Here is a 15,573-nt window from a genome sequence, read left to right as displayed (position 1 = left end):
TTGTATCTCCTTGGAAGGGTCTCAACCTCCCGGATGTCTTCCATAGTGACTTGTTTAGGAAGGACCTCAAACAAAGAGGTTAAATACATAATAATGGACTTTTTGTCTGGAAGCTGTACAGCAACATCTGCATCAAAAAGATACAATATGGGAAAAGAGTAAATTAAGAAGCTACTTAACTATATTCTAAGTAATAATTTAGAAAAGATAGTTAATACAGTTTGTATATAGTGTAAGTCACTGGCTCTCCAGTTAAGTAGCCTTTAGTAAGCTTGAAGTTAACAGGCCAAGTTTGACATATGTTGAAAGCAGTATGAAGGAAAAATAATTTCAATTTTCTACATTTGGAAATGAATTCACACTAAAAGGCATGTTCTTTTTGAAGTAAGAGCCCAAAATCGAAGCTACTAAAGAATAAAAACTGGAGAAAATCATTCTAGGGCATGTCCCAAGCAGAAATGCAGTTCGGGAACAGTATCCCACATAAACATTTCCATTTAGGTTCCACCCTCACTCCCATTCAGTTGGGTCAGTTCATTTTCTTACTGTTCATACAGAAAAGAGTTTAACCAACTCAGGTTTACTTATATGTCAGTTTGAGTACAACCCATTCAGTTAATGCTTTATGCCTTTTCTATTATTAATAAGGTGGTGCTTATTAATTTTGAGACCTTGTCTTACAGAATGAATCTTTGGAGGCTCACTTCAAAAGAGAGTAATAGCTCAGGATTTTAAAAAGGAGCCATAAAAGTTTCCTGGTAAGCATTCCTACATGGTAATTGCTCACAGCACTGGCAGCTAATGCTGCTCAGTGTATGTATACATAAAGAACAAAAGATCATGAGCTCTTAAGCTATCTCATTCTACAGAATACTCTACTTCATCTGAAAAGCACGGTAGAACTCCTACCTAAGATAAAACAAAGCCAGGGTACCAACTTCACCTTCTGTATACTGAATTATGAATGGTAAGTCGACCTAAACCTTAACATTCAAGAAGCTGAAGCATATGCATGCACAGACATAGCCTTACCCTATAAATTACAATCTTTTAAACCCAAATTTAAGGGCTTGAAAAAAAGTATCATTTCACAAAACTGCTCAAACTTGTATTCACAGTAAATCTCTGAATAAATAGAATAAATCTCTTTCAAGATAGCTCAAAAAAAGTTTCTATCCAAGTAAAATAACTATATCCCACCTTCAGGATCCAACAGTTTCTCAATTCCCAAGTGATTCCTGGCTATGCTGAAAGCATGTTCCAGTCTCTCAACTGGAGACATCTTTATAACTTTATCCCAGCTGAAAAGCTCAGGTCTGAAAGTAAAGACAAAACAGGAAAGAAAGCAGTAAATTGAATCTGAAGAAAATAATTCTATACTATGCAGAGTATGAAGTAATAGATAAGAAGGTAGCTAGCTACCTACATAATATAAAACATAAGTGCATATACACAAATGCTTAAATACAAATATGTCCTTTCTCTTTTATTACTGAGAATCTGGCAATCACAAATCAGTTAACTGACTGCATGTCCACAGCAACGTCCACACAGAATACATTCTATTTATTCTACACATATACTCATGGACTGCAACAGGAGATTAAATACTACTAACAAGAAAATAAATAAATGAAGCATGTAAAATTTATTCCAGAACCCATTTTCAACTGCTTGTTTCACAACGTTGCTGTTACTAAACACTTTCTGCATCAGGATCTGCTGGGTAATCAAGTGTCACTGTTCCTGAAGAGCCTCATTCCAAACTCGTGATGTGACTCAGTGACCATCCTAGACCATGACAGCCAGAAGCAGCAGGTCTCCACTCCTGCTTGCTCACCTTGACCCAGCATCATTTTCCCCCATTTAAAAAAACCTACAAAAAAACCCACACCCTATCTCAAGTGCTCATGAGAGCCACGATGGGAATCAGACCAAAGAGCTGATCAATTTACAGTGCCAACAGCCTTCATCTCACATTAACATTAAGCAAATCTCCAATCCAGTTGTGCATCAAAAATGTGCCAGCGGGTGTCAAGGGGAAGGAGCAGAGCCTGGAGAAGGAAGTGGGGTCAGCAAGCAAGGGCCTCTCCTAGTGGTACCTACCCCCAAAAGTCACGATCAGCCCAGTGCTGCAGCAGCACAGCTGAGAGACTACAGAGGTATTAAAACACTTTCCATTCCCCTGTAATAGTGGCTTCTCATTAAAACATTGTCATTGATTCTGCAGTTTATAGAACTTGGAGAGGAATATATGGGCTTGCCCTTAACTCTTTCAATACTTAATTCAGCTGTAAATTGACCTGAGAGTATCCTTTTAACAAGCAATTACACTTTGTGAAACAGGAGGGCCATAAGCCAGCAGGGTCTGAGAAACAAAAAGCCAGAGGAAAGTGGGGTGAAGAGGGAACAGACAGGCAAAGATCCTGATAGAAGCTAGCAGAATACTGCACCTCCATGCAAGAAACAAGAAGCACAACCACACAGATCCACATAAAGCTTTAGCAGAGACTCTTACTTTGCAAAGCACGTTGCAGTAAGTATATTTTATATACGCTCCCTGCACACTGCTGCAAAACACAAATTTTAATAAAATGCAATCTAGGTATTTACCTATGAGCAAGTAAATTGCACAAAAGAGCACAATTCACTTCAATGAGGACTTAAGCTAATAGTAGGAAATGAAAGAGACCAGCACAGTAAAATGTGAAAAGTCCTATTACCTCACATAATTTGATTAAGTACTGCAAGTGTTATGAAGCTACTAGATCTTATAGCCAAGAGGTAGCATGGCTAACAATTATTGATAGATACATAAAGAGAAAAGTTAGCATGATCCACAAAAATTCTCCTGTGTTAAGTGTGATATTAAGTTGAATTAAAAAGCAATATTGAAAATGCCCCTTAGGCAGGGAGGCCCTCCTGACTAATAAGCTAAATAGCTTTGTTGTCCTACCACTTCTGCAACCTGCCTTGATCCCCTTGTTCCTTGCAAGTGCCTTCTAACAATTCTCTTTCAAAGCAGACCTAAATTTAAACCCAGCTCAAGATTTACCGGAAGTGTGAGAAAAACAGTGCTTTCCTGGCTAAAACACTGGTGCCCACAGACAGCAAGGCTGGATTCTGACATGCTGGCAGCTGCCAGGCTTCCAGGAAGAGGCAATAAAAGGCTCAGAGATCAGCAGAGCCAGGTAACCGAGAAATTTTAGGGAGCCTTTTGCCACTTAACAGTGCTCTGAAAAGGGCAGAGCTCATAGACTGCAGATCCTGCAAAGCCCAAGCACATAGTCACAACACATAAGGACCACGAACAGCCTGAAGCCAGTTTTGTTACCTCTCTCCTTCTACTTCCCTCAGGTTACCTAGGTCCCACTTGTGTCTAAAGCTGGCATGCTCTCTGTCACAAAGCTTCACACTTTCACAAGCAACATTTATACCACTACAGGCAATTGTGCCAGCATGAAAACCACCAATACACTATCCAGAGAAGGGATTTAGTAATACTTCTTTACTTAGTAAAACTCTAGAAAGACCTTCGCTAGTATTGGTCTGCCTTTGCAGAACAGCCCTTCCAAACTTTCAGGATCTCTCAGTATGGTGCAGCAGCTCCCCACGCATCCATGCAGGCTGAACACAAACCAACTCTGGTCTGGAAGGCAAATCAGCGCATCAGGGCAGACCCATCCTGAAGCCACCGAGCCTATGACAGAGCCTGTTATTTCAGTCAGCATGGGACAAATGGGCACTTACGAGCAGAGAACAGCAGGCTCAACATGAACATACGCTTTTGCAAACACTTTGTATTCACTGGGTATAAATATTCTGGGTGTTTGTAAAGCATTTGCTGTGCCAGATACCTAGCAGCCAGGAGGTCTGACTAAATTCTAGAAATTATCACACCATTACCATGTTAAAACATTTATTTGCAGTTAAGAACAATCAGCCCTTGCAAAGCAATGAGCTGACTTCATTTAAGGTATGCTGGATTAGAATGGACTGCCCAGAAATAGACAGAGAAAAAATTAAGTAAAAGAATTGTGTGCAAGTTTCATAGGAGCCTGTGTTGTTGATTTCTTTAAACTACTGAAGAGTTCTCCAAAAATCAAAAAGAATGCAAACTGTGCAAAGCTTTAACTCTATTCATTATACCTTATAAGGAATAAAAGGATTAATACTCTACAGGTACCTGAAGTATTCTACTACCCTTTGATTCTTCTGCTCAACATTCTCCTGAAAGAACTGCATACATCTTCAAGCAAGATATATTCCAAAACTGAGAAAAGCTACAGTCTTTCTTATTCATTCATTTTGAAACTTCTGTATCTTCCCTCTAAAACAATATGGCAAACTCCCACTGAAGAAATGCTTCCCTTTGCAGAGGCATGAGGGCAGGGAAAAGGAAGTAGAGCAGAAGGAGGTGGTCACCCCCCCAAAGATCTGTTCAGCATATTCCCTGTATAATAAATATTAAGTGGGATGTAAATCCACTTCAGTTAGCATGAGTGGGTGCACATGCAGGAACTGAGAGGGTTACACTGCTGCCTTGGCTCCATCCTTTGCAAGCCTCTGGCTATACTCCTCCACTGTTATTGTAACCACAACAGGAAAAAAAACAACCAAACAATGAATCACCAAAACAGGCTAGAGGCTGTCACATGCTCAAGAAGACATGGGAAAAAAGCTTACTTCACCAGATCCAGGATTAACTGTTTGCCACTTACTTGTGTCTATGGATGACAGCATTAAAGGCAAGTCCATCTGCCCAACTTGTGGTAAAGTTCAGAACGTTGACCTGACTGTAAGGTCTCGTGGACTGCCGAACCCAGCTCAGCAGGATCTTCTCACTGTTGGTCTGCTGCAAATCTGACATGATGTTTTTCATTACATCCTTCACCTGCAAGACAGCAGCAACACTTATGGACGTGTTCTCCACTTTTCCTCCTTCCAAAACCTTTGAACCAACCTATTTTACAAATCTTGGTAATGTCTTTTCCGTGAAAAGGTACAAATCAAATTAACTCCTCAAAAAAATTGGGAATAGGAGTCTTCAGGCCATCTCTGCACTCTGCTGATTACAAGATCCAGTAATGCTTCATGTAACTAGTAATAACGACACATTACTCTTATGTTATGATCTTCCCCATCTCTTCAGTGCTACCTACATGAAGCATGGGGTATAATATTTCTCACTGCCTTGTGCTGCAATTCTACCAGTAAGTAAGACCCAAAAATACAGTTTGCAAAGGTTTTCTGCAAGAAAAGGTTATCTGTTCAGCCAGCAGAAGTAGTTTTTTGTTTGGGTACTATGTATAAGCACCTGCCAAAGTGAATTCAATGATCTTCCCAGGTACCTGGATAAACCAGGAGCAATTCAATCTATGAGACTGAAAAACAAATCTACGGAGTCGCATATAAGATGCAAGCTCAACACTAGACAGTAAAACACCGCCTGCTAACAGAAGTGCATAAAAGCCTTGAGGAAGGAATATAAATACAATGCTTTGGTCTAAAAAGCCTCTGCAGTTAACAACAGCAGGAACTAAACTGAGAGGGTGAGTACAACCGAGCATATACAAGAACACGTATCACAGAAGGCAGCCAACAGACAGAGATCAGAAACCAAACACTGGTCTGTCTTTATCTGCCAACTCAAAATAGAAGGAAGGTTTTCTACCATCAAAACCTCAGGAAGGTTTGTGAGAATCCCAGCAGATTGATGCACACAATTCCTGGAAAGGAAGGTATCATGCAACAGCCTCTCACCTGCCAGTGCAAAATAATGCTCCACAGCAGCCCCAGCGTCAGCTTATGATTTCCATCAACGATGTCAGTTCCTCCAATATTCACCAACTCCACCTGGAGAGGTTGAATCAACTCTATATTAAACACTGTTATCACAGTTTCAAGTTGCAACCCCACCCCGTATTCTTGGCTGTCCAGCCATATACTATCACGTGCTCTGAAATAAAAAGTAGTTAGAAAAAGAGAACCAGAGATGACAGAGTACCGTCTATCTGAATTTGACTTGAAAGCTGCTTAAATATGACAAAAGATGTCATCAAAGATACTCCATTAGAAGAGTTTTATCATCTTCTCTAATATACAGATGTATGCCAGCAGTCAAAACTAACCAATAGCAATACAAACATGAAGGATCTGATATTAAGGGGAAAAACAAAGTTAAACAGTCCTGCTCCTAGACACAGAGACATTAAAGAACCATGAAAACCCTGTAATTAATAGTAGGTTTATGCTTTGCAGGAACTAGCATCCAAATGGGACAAGTTTATACAAGGAGAACAAAAGTTCAAGGGAAAAATAAAATTCTCAAGTTTCCTATAGGCATAGGACCCCACAGACTCAGTGACACTATTTGAGATAATTAAAAAGATAAAAACATGGAAAGAGAGGTGAGGAGATTACTTTGGTAATCAAGAGAGCAAGAGGAGCTATCCACCCCTGTATCAAGTATTCAGCCCTCAGAAGGAGCAAAGCTTAGATCAACTGCTCACTGGGTGCTACCTTAGAATCTAAACTGAGTTGGGACATCAAGTCTCCATTCAATCAACACAGAGAAAGCAGCACTAACTCTGAACCACCTTTTGGAGGGAATCAACAGCAGTACGCTGCATTAGTTACCACCATGGCCATGAAAATTAGGCTAGGAACAGCTGCCTACAGCAGATGAGGCAGAGACCTCCCTGGGTGCATGTACACATATAGCAGATGCTGCAACAGACTCCCACACAGGGCAGATGGTGGAGCCTCGTCCTCATAAATAACCTGAGATAGAAGCACCCTCCATCCCCAGGGGCAAGGGGCACAGCAATTTTTACCTTAACAGGGAAGCTTCTTCTCCCTTTCTCACCTCTGCTTCAAAACAAAGTAGTGTTACCCACAATGCCTACCAAAAACACCAGCTTACTCTACCACCCAAAAAACTGTATGTGGGCATTGCCTGGGATCAGAACTGGTCATAGAGATAAAACAAATTAAACAGTATGGACAATGACAGGACAGTAACCAAGCCCATGCTCTGACTTTCAGTGGATGTAGCATAGAGTGACAGAACAGACATGTTTCGTTTTGGTTTAGAGAATATTGCTGATATAAGAATATAACATTATTCCATGAATATTCTTCCTCTTATCACACAGCAACAAATAGCTTCAATTCTGCAAAATGTACTTGTAACCTCACTGCTTTCAGATATCATCTTGACAACTTTCAAGTCCCCATATGTCTCTTGGTTAGAAGAATCAAATCAAAACTGTGTTGCAAGATTAACATGGAACCACAAATTATACTTCAAAGTACTAGAGGAAGCTTCTGGACCACTCTAGAACACAAGGAACAGAAAGCAAGACCAAAGGTCAAGGGCACGAAAACAATTACATTGCAAGAGCTTTTTTCTCCTGTAATAGAAAATAAACACTCCTGAGCATGGGGAACAAAAAAACCCCCGTACTTTGTATTTTTAAATCACATTTCAGTAATAACAACAAGAACACTAGAATTTTCTTGCTATCTACACCATACGTAAAGAAAACACTCCACATGCCCATTTTCATATTTTAGTGATTCTGAACTAAATCAATGCTTTGCAGGCTGCAGGCAGCAACCAACTAGGATAGCCAGTGGACTACTAAAATTGAAGCAAAGATAATCAATAAAAGAAAGCTGACAGCAGACAGTCAGTACTAGTGACAGTGAAGTGATATTTGCTATATGGAACAGCTTCCAGCGGATTATATTTTTGTATTATTTTTTTAAAACTTAGTCCACAAAAAGCTGGAATTCATTACATAGACTCATACTGCTCATCAGATGGACGAGGTTCATAGGATCACTTGGACATCAACACCTCAGGCTTGTCTGATTCTTGCAATATATACTTAAATGCTTTCATAAATTATTTCACAAGTTATGAATATTGCATAGCCCACAAACTCAGGCAACAGAACACAACTGCTTCTCAGTGGATGCCTTTTCCTTTCATTTTAACACACAGACACTTTCTAATGAAGTTAAGCAGTAGGTATAAATCACGTACGTGACCTTAACAACCTTCAGCTAACACACACATCTGTTTACTTCTGGAAACTCAGATCCTGCCAGCCTAAGAACTAATTATTGTAATTCAATATTAATTCAATTTCAATTTATAATAATAAATTATCTTCATAAATTAATTTCAAGCTGGAAAGACTCATTACATACCCTTATTAAAAAAATAATAATATTTAGAGTACCTCAAAGAAGGAAAAAACCCCACAACCAACAACTAACTAACTTTGGCTAATTCCTAGAAATATGACACTAATCCACCAACACAGAGGGGGAAATTGTAATATTATACAGCATGTTCATATCACTCTTCAATCAGCAGTTTACATAAATATGTCAGTGCCTTTTTGCATTAGATGTATTTTATTACCAGAATATTCTTGGTAAGTTATTTTAGTGCCCTGACATTCATAAATAGAAATTCTAACTATAGAGAGCATGCTTTATCAGGAATTGTTCTTCGGGGGAAAATAAAAATCACTTTACTACAGCGCTACTGGCTTCCAGGCAGTAAAAATGTAAAAACAAAACAATTATTATTCTCGTGGTTGGTTTGTTTGTTGTTCTGATGAGTTACCAAAGCTCCAAACTAGGAACAGTCAGTATAGACCTAATACAGAGATGACGATTTCAATGAAAATCCACCAGGATTTTGAGAGCAGGACATGAAAAACACAAAGACACAAAACCTGTCATACTCTTCCATATTTTTGCACAAGTGACACATCTTCAGTGGAAATTAGCTCTTTGGCCTGCCACAGTCTAAATCAGCTGTCTTTCCAGAGCTGAGCACTTGAACAGAACACAGTTTAGTGAATACCTTTAAGTCAGCACTTTAAGAGTTCACAAAATTGCCAGACACTGAAATTCTACATCAGATATGAAAAACTAAGAACCGTTTACCCATCTCATTGAATTCTCCCTTTAGATACCAAAAATCTTTCTTCTCTGCATTTTGAACTCATTTACACAGAGGAATAAATTTAAAAGTCTAAAGACAGTTGTAGAAAAACATGCTCACGTTGTTCTGATGCAAGACTTGAAGTACTCGGTTGACATTATTTAAGGCATGTACTCGTGTGGAACCTCGTTCTTTAGGCTGAAAAGACAAAGGTACAATCTGTCCACATCACAATTAAACTTGACAGATCAAACAAAATAAATCATAGATCAAACAATAGCAAATTTGTCTTAATTTTCTCCAGATTTCTTTTTAATAGAAACAAAAGCCAAAATAAGCTCTTCAACAAGAATTCTAAAATAAACATCAGAATGGAAACCGGTCAGAACAATATTCTTTGAGGCACAGGACAAGCCTTGGATTCAAAATGTGTTTCAGTTCATCTTCATTAAATCCAGCATTTTTATTCCCAGCATCTGCAGAATTATAAACTGGCAATACAACAGCAAAGTGGGAGTTCCTGAGGAAAATCTGAGGGTTTTGAACACTCGCCAGAAGAGCTGAAATTTTTTGGCTCCCAAAAGTGAACAAGCAGCAATTTGTTTTCCTCATGTTGAAAGCCTGCTACATCTTTGCATCCTGACCTTTCCTTCCTTTTAATATTGGGAGGGAAGTGGAGGAGGTTGGGTACAGAAAACACCATACTGCAACTCTTGACAATACCTGCCACTCTATCTGCCTTTAATCACTGCAATTTAATTCCTGAGGTAGAACACGATCATACCGCAAGAGCGTGGAGCTGAACTTGGAACGTGGTAATTTACAAAATTTGAAACAAAAAAGCCTTATAGTGTCTTCAATGTACTTCAAATCAGACCACAAATCATTAGAAGTATTAATGAAATGAATCTGTTTAAAAAACGAAGCAAGCTTGTGAAAGATGAAATTACAAACGGCTGAAGGTTCCCTATAAAGTTAATAAACATCTCTGAGATTTGTAATAAACAGTGAAATCAAGGATTTAACCCTAAGGGATAGCACAAGTTTCACTATAGTTCATGTATCATTCTGGTGAGACATCAATGTTAGCAGGGGAAGAGTTTTTAGCCCACCACAGGTTTTCCCCAAATAAGGCTTGAGCAATTTTTAGCCCTTTCCTACCAAAAGATCATATTTTTCAAAGATGATGCTGATTTTGGTATTCCCCACTAGCTGTTATAATTTTTCTTTTTAAGGGATGTTTCACAAGATTATTTTTAAAAAGTCCACAGGTATCCAGCTAAAGGCTGTTCTTGTAGGTCCTCCAGAAGCAGACCTTTAGAAGATCTCTATTAACGATATACACTGTTAGTAACACCACGGGCTTTATATGCTTCAGTGAACAATGTCTTTACCCTCAAGAAAGGGTTACAGACTGACCCTACATCCCATGAGTGGAATTCATGGGAATTTCACTGCAACTGTAGAGGAGCAGTACATATTGTAAGCAAAATAGGTTTTAAAATAAATTAGAAGCAAAAGTCACATGCCATAGTTTGTGTTTTGTTTATTATTTCATAAATGGGAATATGACTTATACACATTTCTCTTACCAGAGGTTTCCCTGTCAGGCCCTCCAAAAGATCCAAAAGCTTCCTTCCATCTTTCAGATCTGTGAACATGTCCTTAACTGGGGGCTTCCCACTCTGCAGAAAAAAAAACAACAGCAATAATAAAAACAGTGCTTAAGAAAAATGTCCCTGAAAATGCAGTTCCTCCTTTTTATCTTTCACTTGATTCCTACTTAGTGCTAAACATAGTAAATAGAAGCTTGGGGACTGTGACAGTGATCATGAAGGCATCGTTCCCTTCTTCAGCTTTTTTTTTTCTCTTCATTTCTATGGCTCTGTGCATCAGCAGCCCAGCATTGAGAAATCGAGTGAGAACATTCTGCCTCATGTTAGGGTAGATGTGCTAATGTGCAAAGATGGCAAAGAACAAAACTTGGCAAGTTTGAGGAGTCATTTCAGAAAGAGTGATTTGGTCTGGCTGCACGTAAAGGAGAAATAAACAGGGGCTCTTCAGAAAGAAGCTATTGGGACAAATTCTCTCAAATTTAAAAAAAAAGAGAAAGCCAAAATTGAGCCCTGTGTAAGAAGCTGCCGCCACTCTTCTACACAGATTAGTGGGTGAAAAGGTGTAAATACATACTGAAGCAAATCAGTCATTTTCTCCACCCTGGAAAAAGCAGCAAAATGTGAAACTAAGAACTATTCTAGTTCTAGAACTAGTTCTAGTTCTAGAAATCATACATTTCTCCTACTCATTTTCCTTGGGGGTGAAGGGACACTGTACAAACAGTGGTACCTGACAGCAGAATGACGTTAACCTTCTCCACACTCCCTTTTACCCTTATTTCTTCTTGGACCCTAAGAAAGTTAATGTGGGAAAGTGTTACAGGGCAGGGGGCGAAAGCACAGGCAGCTAAGTGCATTTGCTTTGTAATATTAATCTGCTGCCTGCCAGATCAATAAAGCTACTGCTTTCAGTGTCCCTTTGAAATGCCAATTTGAGAAGAAAAATATTTTAAGAAGTGCGTAAGACTAATACTGCCTTTTTCTACCACCTCGGCTTTATAACATGGCTATTCAGAAAGAAGGCTGCCAAAGGCCCATCTTACATGACATGAATTAGCTGACATAGATGATCTCTACTTTTGCTTACCTCCTCCTGCCCTGGCAGCTGCTAGTAATTGCCAAATACTGGCTAACAAATCAAAGGCAGCCGAACTGCCCACCGAACCCCATCTTCCGCTAAGTATCTGGGGTTTCCCCAAAATCCATAAGGGTTGTTCTTAAATGTCTACTTTAGACTCAATACTACTAAAACTATTCACAAGAAATTGGAGTTGAATAGCTGCAGAGCCATGTTTTAATGTCCTGTACAGAAACATACCTAAATGTAACTTATTTGTATGTACCAGATACTGCTGTTAGTTCAAGAATGATCGTATAACTAAGGTCACTTCTTAAACAACACAGATGCCAGCCCCAGCGTCTGTTACTAAATTAGTTCTGCAATGAATTTTTCTGACAAATTTATTCTGCAGCTACTTTCACAAGTCATCCCTAACAATGTGTATATATACATATTGACACATACTTAGGTAAAGGGTATGGAAAGCCACAGGGCTGTCAGACCAATACCAAATAGGATTATTCATGGAATACCAGTGTTTTATATCATTCCACCACTACATATTGTAACTTCCTGAGCTCAACTATATTTTCTCCAGCACAGCAAGGGACAGGCTTTCCTCTCAGCGAATGCGCTTCTCACAGATGATTCAGGTGCTTCACTGCTGTGCAGTAACTTAACCAAACCTTTAAAGTATGATAGAGCAGAAGAACAGGAATACCTAAGAGCAGAAACAGGAAAGCTTCTTGTAGAGTTCATGGTGTATAATGGGAAGCGATGACCCACAGCAAAATTATCCTGGATGCCAGCAAAATTTGGTTTAAATTTGGTTTGCATCACCACATGGAAGATACGAAAAGCAGGTTTAGCAAGGGCACGAGGAAATTGTTCATGTGTCCAGAAGAGCAGAGGGAAGTTGCTACAGAGGTCTAACTGGATGCAGTGGGACTCAAACACTCATTGTGAAAGCAAATACCCGTTAGGCATTAAAGTGTGGGGTCTCATGAGAGCAGAGTAGAGGGGGAGAATCACCTCCCTTGACCTGCTGGCCACGTTTCTTTTGATGCAGCTTTCTGGGCTGCAAGCACACACTGACGGCTCACCCACCAGTATACACAAGTCATCCTCCACAGGGCTGCTCTCAACCCCATCATCCCCAGTCTCACTGATATTGGGTATTGCTCTGACACAGGTGTAGGACCTTGTACTTGACATTGCTGGACTTCACGAGGTTCACAGGGGCCGACTCCTCAAGCCTGTCATGGTCTTTCTAGATGGCATCCTTTCCCTGTTCTGAACTAACTGTACTGCTCAGCATGGTGTCATCTGCGAACTTGCTGAGGACAACTCAAACCCACTGCATGTCATTGAAGATATTGAACACTTCAGGTCCCCGTACAGACCCCTGAGGGTCACCACTTGTTACTGATCTCCATTTGGAGATTGAACATTTGACTGCAACTTTTTGGATGCAGCCATCCAGCTAATTCCTTATCCATCTACCAATTCATTCAAACCCATATCTCTCCAGTATAATGACAAGGATGTTGTGGGAGACAGTGACAAAGGTCTTCTATAATTATAAAGGCCTTACTTCTGTAATTAAAACAATGCTCACGTATAACAGACTGATAACGCTATAGCTATATACCCTCAATAAACCTATTCCCTTAGGTGCAGAAGTTAAAAAAAGGATTTGGATCTGCTGAAAAAGCAAAAAGATGTCTCATTTAACACAGTACAACAAAGTTATCAAGAGCATACAGCCTTCTTTCTTGGTTTCCCATCCGCTCACTTCACATACACAAAAACAAGCTGAATGACTTCCTGCTTTCAATCATTCATTTCCACAGGTCATGGTACATTCCAGCCCTACGCAATGCACCCTGCTGTGATTGTGGAAATAATTCAGATTTGCTCTCAGAAGAATTTTTTTTTTCTAGTTCACTGGCCATCAGAGCACCACATCTTGCTGTCAGTTTGAAGAGTCAGCAGAAGAGCATCAAATTATTTCTGCAATCTATGTTACTCCTTCCTGGTTTATTAAAGTATCCTCTACCCTCAAAACAGAGGCACAGCAACATGCAGACTCTATATTTAGTGAAGTCTATCAAAATGTTCCTTATGGGAAAGGGGTCAGTTCACAGGAAGCACTTCTACAAGTGCAGGGTGACTCAGGTTGGCTAAGAAAAGGCTGCAGCACCCACCCTGACAAGCCGCCCATCACCACCTCCACTGCAGCACACCTGTCAGGAAGAATGGAAACCTGCTCCTCCAGCTTCCCGCACCCACCTGAGGGATGTGCTGCAGATACACAGGCAGCCCCAGCTGTCCCACCAGGGCACAGAGCCAGCCCACAGCACTGCTGCTGTTGCAATAGGAGTGGAGACTGTTGCACGCACTACCCTCTCCTCTGCTCACACTGCCTCCTCCCACCCAGGCATCGATCTCGCACCTGGACACACATTTCCCCACAGGATGGGCTGAGCCACATGGTCTGCAATCAGGAGCATCACTGTCCTGTCCTCCAGTCCACAGTGCAGCTGGACGCGGCTTTCCTGGGACACAGTTAGAAAGCAACCCACTGTGCTTCAGGAAGTCTTTTATTTTCCTTTTCCAGACAGAACAGCTATGTATCCCAGTTTGACAGCCGTACAACTCAAAGTTTGAGCTTGGAAAGGAGTTGGAAAATTAATGCTGTAAAATGGCAGCCCAAGGGATGGTTTCATACATTCATTTCTCAAGAGGATACAAGGAAAAGCTGGGGCAATGCTGGCAGAACAGTTATGCATGCCCTCCTGCACCAGGCATGGACCAGTACAGAGCCAGGCCAGGCAGCCGCCATCTCCACCATCTCTGTGAGAAAACAGATGTAGAGCCCCATCTCTTTGCATGTAGGACCTACCACTGAGCCTACTGGGGGAGTCTGCTGTGGCAGCACAGAAGTCATCTGGGACCCACAATACCTGACCACTAAAGATGGACCTGTGCTTCTTGTCAGAGAGCCCAAGACAAACCAAGTTCCAGCAGGGCCATGAACGCTCTGAGCCCTAGCTCTGACCCACCACCTCAACTGTCACCACAGGGCACCTGACAGGCCCAAGGAGACAACCCTGCCCTGAGCCACACTTGGGGAGAGGAGGGAGTCCCATGCTGGGGCAGACCAGTGGACTGCAGTGAGAGCTAGGGCTCTGGAGGAGGGCAAAAGTCCTCTCCCACCCTACAGGGTAACATATGGGGCTCTGCAGATTGCTTCCCCTGCCATCCCTGCCCACCACTCACCACTAACCTCCAGAAAACACCGTGGCCTTCTGAAAAGGGTCTGTACCCACAGATTTACAAACACACAGAAATAAATACACGTATCTACAAGTATATAAAAAGCACATGTATCTCTCTATAGAGAGTCCTAGCTGGTATACAGTGTGCTAAGCCGATCTACATTTCTCCTTTTCAGAACCAATTATATTTTACTCGCTTCGTACATACTTAAAGACTGCACAAAGCACTTCAGCCTCTGCCAGCATCCCATAAGAAGTCGTCCATCACTGAGCATTACGGATGAAGAAATGTAAGTATTTGCCTTATAAGAATCACCATGACAAACTATACTGAGCCCTTCAGCAAGGCAAATGGCTAGTCACAGTTGCACTGGTAAGTGCTTCAGGAGCAGCATACATTGTGCTAAGCACTGTACAAATACAAGGCAGATAACAGGTCCTTCCTCAAAGACAAAACAGGGTCCAGTTTACATTACAAAAATAGCATAAAGGACAGGCAGGGACACACCACGTACCAGAACTCTGCCAGTTCAGGGTATAAAACATTCACATCCCCCTCACTGAACACTTTTATCGGTTAAACAGAAGGTAGTTTTTCACAGTTTTGCTTAAGTTTGCTGCGACAGCAAAAATACACTGGCAGAAGCC

At 40.8% G+C, this 15,573-nt stretch overlaps 1 protein-coding gene across 1 annotated transcript in view; it reads right to left on the bottom strand.

Annotated features, from left to right (window-relative positions):
- LOC104501229 (utrophin-like) overlaps positions 1-10,653 on the bottom strand; it is a gene marked incomplete at both ends in the record, with an annotated part of 28,225 nt that extends 17,572 nt beyond the window's left edge. Inside the window, 6 exons of the mRNA XM_010145007.1 lie at positions 27-127; positions 1,201-1,316; positions 4,722-4,894; positions 5,764-5,856; positions 9,089-9,166; positions 10,561-10,653. Coding sequence (XP_010143309.1) covers positions 27-127; positions 1,201-1,316; positions 4,722-4,894; positions 5,764-5,856; positions 9,089-9,166; positions 10,561-10,653 — 654 coding nt within the window. The remainder of the gene's footprint in view (positions 1-26; positions 128-1,200; positions 1,317-4,721; positions 4,895-5,763; positions 5,857-9,088; positions 9,167-10,560) is intronic.
- Between the last annotated feature and the right edge of the window lie 4,920 nt (positions 10,654-15,573).

The sequence above is a fragment of the Buceros rhinoceros genome, unplaced genomic scaffold (genome assembly GCF_000710305.1).
Source record: "Buceros rhinoceros silvestris isolate BGI_N320 unplaced genomic scaffold, ASM71030v1 scaffold15011, whole genome shotgun sequence".
NCBI lineage: Eukaryota > Metazoa > Chordata > Aves > Bucerotiformes > Bucerotidae > Buceros > Buceros rhinoceros.
Note: the sequence above shows the minus strand (reverse complement) of the source record. Positions and strands in the feature narration are given on the sequence as shown.